The sequence below is a fragment of the Haliotis asinina genome, chromosome 16 (genome assembly GCF_037392515.1).
Source record: "Haliotis asinina isolate JCU_RB_2024 chromosome 16, JCU_Hal_asi_v2, whole genome shotgun sequence".
Lineage (NCBI taxonomy): Eukaryota > Metazoa > Mollusca > Gastropoda > Lepetellida > Haliotidae > Haliotis > Haliotis asinina.
In genome coordinates, this window is record NC_090295.1 from 46763851 (window position 1) to 46771139 (window position 7289).

Consider the following 7289-nt stretch of genomic DNA (forward strand, 5'->3'; position numbering starts at 1 on the left):
TTAAATCACTAGGCAACCCCACCGCCCCAACTATGCTTGGAGGTAGGGTTGTAAAGATACATGGATGGATTGCAGTTGGTGAGTTTCTGACAGCAATAATAATGGAAGACAGAAAAGAAAAACTATTAATGTATTGTTTCATATAAGCCATACATTCATTTGGGAAATGACTGCAAATGAGAAAATTCAAGGAGAGTGAGTGAATGAGTGAGTGAGTTTAGTTTTACGCAGCACTCAGCAATACTCCAGCTATATGGCGGCGGTCTGTAAATAATCGAGTCAGGACCAGACAATCCAGTGATCAACAACATGAGCATCGATCTGCGCAATTGGGAACCGATGACATGTGTCAACCAAGTCAGGAGCCTGACCACCGGATCCGTGGCAAGCAAGGGTTGCTGAAGACCTATTCTACCCCGGGACCTTCACAGGTCAAATTCAAGGAGAAAAAAATAAATATTGCAATAGTATTGCCATAGCTGGCTGCAATATAGGTGCAGTAGTCTATCCCTATTGCAACAGCATGTTGCAATTGACTATGGCAACAATTGTTTTCCCTGGCTAGTTAGCCCTACATAGGGGGCCTACAGGGCGATACACTCTCTCTCGTACACTTTTAACTTGGTTACTCAGACCATCTGATTTAAAAACATAAACAGGTAAGCTTTTTTGTTATGTGAATGGTGATTCAAAACACAAAACTCTCCATAAATATACTTTATTGACATCATATTCACATTCATGATAGCACTCTTTTCAACTGTTTACAAGCTCATATCAACTTGTACATCCCACACACACATTTTTTTTCATGCACATGCATAAATTGAGGTTTATGAAATCTTTCCCATAAAAATCTCTCAGATTCACAGCAAATAATATATCATCCATGTACAGAATAATCTGCAAAAAAAATGTTTGAATCACTGAATGAATTAGTTCTGTGACACAATCGGCTTGATAGCCACTTTATTTACATTTCCAACCTGGTACGCTCACTGCAGCCAACTTAATAACACCAATGGGCCTGAGGAAGTCATTTACGGTCAACAAGTAAAGGTTTGTGACTGAATTGATTAATGGTCAAAGTGACTGTAAGTCATACCTTGTCATTTACCACCATGGGTAACATTATTCAAGCAGCTTCAAAATAAGAACACACTTGCCATTTCAAACTTCTGTGGTTTAATCTCTGATCAGCAATCACTGTGTCTGCAACTATATTACCTCAACAAGATCCATGTCACACCATTGTACTTAGCCGCCAGCCTGGCCATCATGCAGAGCAGCCAGTTGACCTACGACACTGATATGTCACACAATGGACTTCTGTGTCTTCAGATCAATTAGGATATTTATATGCATCTCTAACATCAGAGCTGCATCGTGCCCTTGACTTCAGCTGGTGACCTTGCCCTTCAAGTACAGCAGACGGCTGACCTCTGACACCGACATGTCACACAAAGGAGGTATGGCCTCTTCTAAAGGAACAGGATATTCTGAGGCATCATGGGAGTACTCATCTAACAATAGAAGTAGAAACATTTCCTTATTGCCATTACAATGATGTTAGTGTGCATGACTTTGGGTCAGTGCACCAGTCAATCAACCTAAGCAAATGAGATACAATGCCATGTGTCGACCAAGTCAGTCTGACCACCAGATGCAGTTATTTGCAGTAACATGGGCTACTGATGATGAATTATAATCCACATCGTAACAAATTACAGTATCTGTGAATTATGAACTACATTTTTTTTAAATGAAAAGAATTGGGGTTTTTTCCTAGTCATAGGAAATGGATTACTATTTTACTGAAATACACTCCTCTTTATCATAAATTTTAGAAAGTCATGAAACACAGCAATTGGAAAAGGGTGGTCAAAAATGCGAACATGCTTAATGCATGCCACCTTGTATAAATCGATGAAATATCAAACCAAAATTATCCAAACCAGTCTCCCCACTTCTCTAACTTCTAAGTTAGGAAACATACTTTTTCCAGCAAATGGAAAAAGAAAAGTGTCGTCCATACTTACAAGCAATTAATCAACTGCACAAAAACTAACTTGGTAACATGTACCCATGGCAACACAGCTTTAACTAAATATACGTATTAATGCAACATTGTGGACAAATGTACAAACTAAAAACAAGAAAAGTATCTGCCAAAACAGTTGGTACAGTGTTACCATGGCAACTCACCCGTAATGGTATGCACAGATGTGAGGGGCGGTGAATTGAAAAGGAAGAGCCCAAAGTACACAAGATAGGCTAGTAGCACCAGCACACATACGTACACAGGTAACGTCACGCCCCAGTGCCTGGAACACACACAACAGCTCTTTCAACATTCAAACAGTGATGTTGTTGATCACTGGATTGTCTGGTCCAGACTTGATTACTTATTGACCGCCACCATAGGGCTGGAATATTGCTGAGAGCACCGTAAAACTCAACTCACTTGCTCACTTACCCACTCACTCAAACATGAAGTAAACCGACAGACTTTGATCAGCACTGTCTTTACTGCATTTGAGTAAAACCAGGTCATTCTATAATGTGAGATGCACCTTTCTGTTTATTTACCCCATTTAATGGTCTCCTCTCCTCTTATTGCATTTCTTAGAATTTTATGGTCTCTCGTATTTGCTACATGGGTTTTTTTATTTATTTCTTAATAAATTTTATTGCTTCTCAAATTAGTTACATCTTTTGGTACTTTTGTATGAAGTTTCTGGCATCTGGTGTTTCATCCATCATATTCTATTTTTTAATCAAGTTCATAGTGTCTCCTTTTTTGTATTCTTGTATTTTTTTTAATCAGTGTTATTGCCTCTCGTATTAACTTATTTACATCTGTTTTGCTCACCTAATATATTGGGTTCACACTGAATTAGAGCATACTATAAAAGAAACATTGTCATGGCTCTCAACTGAGCAGTTGGTCATGAAGTGTTAAATTGTTTTATGTAATACAAAACAAGAGGCAATGAAGTGGGTCATTAATGCAAGTAACTAACATTTCAATTGTCACAACACATCGTAAGTTTCACCTGGTGTCATCCTAGTTATCCACAATGAGTGAGTGAGTGAGTTTAGTTTTACGCTGCACTCAGCAATATTCCAGCTATATGGTGGTGGTCTGTAAATAATCAAACCTGGACCAGACAATCCAGTGATCAACAGCATGAGCATCAATCTGCGCAATTGGGAACCGATGACATGTCAACCAAGTCAGCGAGCCCAAACACCCGATCCCATTAGTTGCCTCTTATGACAAGCACAGTCGCCTTTTATGGCAAGCATGGGTTGCTGACGGACTGTTCAATTCTCCACAGAACAGTCTGGACAGCTGAGAGCTTATCCCAGTACTCAGTAACCATGGCAACAGACTTGAATGGTCTGTGAGATCAGAATGAAGACATGAATCAGAGATGTAGGCCCACCCATGTAAACAGTAACCATGGCAACAGATGCTATACACAATTGCTTGGCCAGTATGTGAGTCCAGCAGCATCAAGCCATGAATCAGGGATGTAGGCCCACACCAAGTAAACAGTAACCATGGCAGCAGACACTATACTCACTTGCTTGGCCAGTATGTGAGTCCAGCAGCGTCAAGCCATGAATCAGGGATGTAGGCCCACACCAAGTACACGCCTGAAACAAGGAATCACATCATTCAGAAGGGCATGGCCACTCAAGATATACATGATGTGTCTTGGAATTTGAGGCTGTCTAATTGTAGAATTGATATACATGTAGCTTACTTTTCATTTGAACCATTTTGTCTTTTTTAAGCATCAATATGTAGGCTATAAACGTATTCATTCATCTGGGGGGGTTTCATATTTCGCATGAAAAGTCATAATATAAGCAAGGGATCAATTTGAAATTTGAGTTCTCATTTTAACCTGTTTGAATCAAGCATTCTCCAATGTCATGGCTGTATCAAGCATTCTCCATTGTCATGGCTGTATCAAGCATTCACTTTCACTTTGTGAGATTTAATTGCAGAGTAAACATTCATTAAGAGTGATTATTACTGAAAAAGTTGAAGTAAATTCACTGTCACCATATACAGAAAGATATAAAGGTATCCCTTATATATTACTGTATGCTAATATCTGTTCAGAATACAAGAAACATTACGTGTTACACAGGTTGTACTTTGCTGTATACAGATTTTCATTTTGTGTATAAGGAAAGTTACCTATTGTACATTGCTCAGTGTTCGTGGTAGGTTTTGTATGAGTGCATGCATAAATAAAATTAAAAATATGTAGTCCAGACCTTATGCGTGTGAAATTTTCATTACAATCCTGAATCATTTCAAAATTTCATGTTTTTTTTTTGGTTGTTGTTGCTGTTTTAAGGTACTTTTTAAAATCTAGGATATCCAGTTCGATGAATCCAAAACATGTACACAAAAGATATCTTCTTATTAAGTTTTGGCATGAAAAACGCGAACACTGATTGCTGCATTCTGATTTTCATCTTGTATTATCATTATTATTATCATTATTATTATCATTATTATTATTTCACATGCTTTGAGCATGGTTATAGCAAGGATTTTGTTTAAAAGCACACGGTCAAACACTCAAAATCATGACCAAAAATCAAATTTCCAGTGTTCAGTGTTTTGTACCTAATTTGTTTGTGTTCAGAAACAGAATGTGAAGCTTGCTTATTAACATGATTAATATAGGCCATTTTTAAAGAATACTCTCGTGAGTGAGTGAGTGAGTGAGTTTAGTTTTACGCCACACTCACCAATATTGCAACTATATGGCAGCAGTCTGTAAATAATCAAGTCTGGACCAGACAATCCAGTGACCAACAACATGAGCATCGATCTGCGCAATTGGGAACCGATGACGTGTCAGCCAAGTCAGCAAGCCTGACCCGATCCCGTTAGTCGCCTCTTACAACAAGCTTAATCGCCTTTTATGGCAAGCATGGGTTGCTGAAGGCCTATTCTACCCCGTGACCTTCACAGGTCTCTCATGTGCGACATGTATGAACATCAAAGTGGGCCTTCACATGCTTATTAATGTCAGTTTAGCCTTCATTTGACAAAACGTTTGTTTGTTTCACTGTGTAAACAGAATCTGTAGAACAAAACTAAACACATATCATTTCTGACTTTAGACCATTAGTGACATTAAGAAAAATATAATAAAACAAAACATTCGGTCCAGTTCTTCCCTAGGTTCACTGTTTGAGGTTTTAGTGAAATATCAAAGGTCACATGCAATGTAAAACACAACTTTGCAGATTCTAATACGTTTTGGTATGTACTTACAGAAACAAATCATCAGAATTCAGATATAAAGATGAAGAATATGTATAATGAGATGAAAAAAGCCCCCAAAGTCAAAGTTCAAACAATTCACTAATTTTCCTCCAGCGTTGAGGGAAAATGTGGTTTCAACAGCTGTGCTGTGATGCACTCATAACGCAGACACAGTGAATAGGTTTGTAGAGCTTGAAACAGTATGCCTGACAGGAGTATGAGGTTGTGAGCAGTAGTCTAATCTTGGTTGTGTACAGAATCAAGTAAATGATCTCCTCGTTACATTAAAAAACATGTTGATTGTGATATGCAGTCACAGACACAGACACAGTGAATAGGTTTGTAGAGCTTGAAACAGTATGCCTAACAGGAGTATGAGGTCGTGAGCAGTAGTCTAATCTTGGTTGTGTACAGAATCAAGTAAATGATCTTCTCGCTACATTAAAAAACATGTTGATTGTGATATGCAGTCACAGGGAAAACTCAATGTCTGGTTTATTGACACTTATATGTCTGCCTGCCTGTCTGCTAATGACAATATGCAATGCATAACTTCAATCACTGACCACATTCACATCCACATTTGAAATTAACACCTATCAGGCTTATACGCCATAAAAAAAGAGTCGACTAAGCTTATCGGCAAACGAAACAGTAGCCAATGGAAAGGCTTCGTTACACTTGAGTGCATACCTTCCGGCTCTGACTGGGTTCGGTATCGCAGCTGCTTCATTTCAAGGGAGGTAAACCAAAGTACAAAATGCTGCACTTTGATTTACGATTATATGCTTATAATTCTGTTCATTTGTTTTTTTCTTACTGAGCAATGCATTTTATAGATTATGAAAAAGTGATAACTTTAATTATGTTTGATTTTTTGGTTGCATGTGATCTTTACCAGAAAAACTGATAGAAAAGAGTACAAACCAAAGAGGATATATGAAAACAGGTAGAGAAAGAATCCAAGCACTGCTCTCTCTGGCGTTGGTGAAGGTGAAGCCATCTTTGAATGAGTTGAGTTAATCTGAAAATTGAGTTTTTTTATAATACATGTATCTTGAAAACTGGTTAAATTGCGTTTCTTCATGTCCACATAGTTTGACAAGAAAGCCCAAAATGATTATGTATGTTTGCCTGCATATTTACTGCTTTGGTGAATCGCTGGATGTTGGGATTCAAACCACAACTGCATGGAAACTCTCTTTATTTCATTTAATGAACGTACCGATATATGTTCTGATTTTAACCCTTCATACTGATACACGATTTCATAAGTTTTACACACAGACTTGGATACACACCAATCCCATCAATCTGTATAGTGATTACAATCATCCCCTGATAACAAATGCGGGTGCATAAGAAATCTAGCAGGCACATACATCACATGGCTTACCCATATATATATATGCGTTGACCAAAAGACTAATGAGGCACTTCTGTGTGTCCAGATTACTTCCGATGCCGACTAACGTGATTGCGCTCTACCACTGAACTCTATTAGTTTCTGCTTACAATTTAGCAGACTAGCACGAACCGAGTCGTGATTTAAAAGCCTTTGCGAAGAGAGTAGGCTACCACTAACATTCTAGCTTAAATACCTGACGTCTAGTGTTAACGTTGTATCTCAACGATTGATATACAACACATTTTTCTAATACTTCTCTTTCCAAACAGCTACGCACTCGTACTGGCAAAGGGAAGCAACCCTGTAATGACTCGTACACCATACCACTACAAGAAATAGGAAGCGTTGTTAGGAATAGTTGTTGATTTTACCACGCTACCCATGCAAGTGAGATCTTTCTATGAACGTCGTTTTTTATCCCCGAATATAACAAAGGACAATTACCCACAACCGTTGCTCTCACCCCGATGTTAAACAATAGGTGAGTGAGTGAGTGAGTGAGTGAGTGAGTGAGTGAGTGAGTGAGTGAGTGAGTGAGTGAGTGAAAGATGAAACAGTAGGAATGAAGATTTTTGTGGA

At 38.4% G+C, this 7289-nt stretch overlaps 1 protein-coding gene across 2 annotated transcripts; it reads right to left on the reverse strand.

The window, feature by feature from the left end:
• Positions 1-702: 702 nt before the first annotated feature.
• On the reverse strand, positions 703-7015 carry LOC137268124 (phosphatidylinositol N-acetylglucosaminyltransferase subunit P-like). Of its 2 annotated transcripts, none has more exons than XM_067802648.1 (5): positions 6699-7015; positions 6230-6326; positions 3591-3663; positions 2206-2324; positions 703-1523 (listed from the first exon to the last, which is right to left on the reverse strand). In XM_067802648.1, exons 2-5 carry the CDS (start codon positions 6303-6305, stop codon positions 1399-1401), a joined length of 393 nt encoding a protein of 130 aa, XP_067658749.1. In that variant the 5' UTR covers positions 6306-6326; positions 6699-7015; the 3' UTR covers positions 703-1398. The 2 variants fall into 2 exon arrangements, with proteins under 2 accessions (XP_067658749.1, XP_067658750.1); XM_067802649.1 differs by having other exon boundaries at positions 6904-7001.
• Positions 7016-7289: the final 274 nt, after the last annotated feature.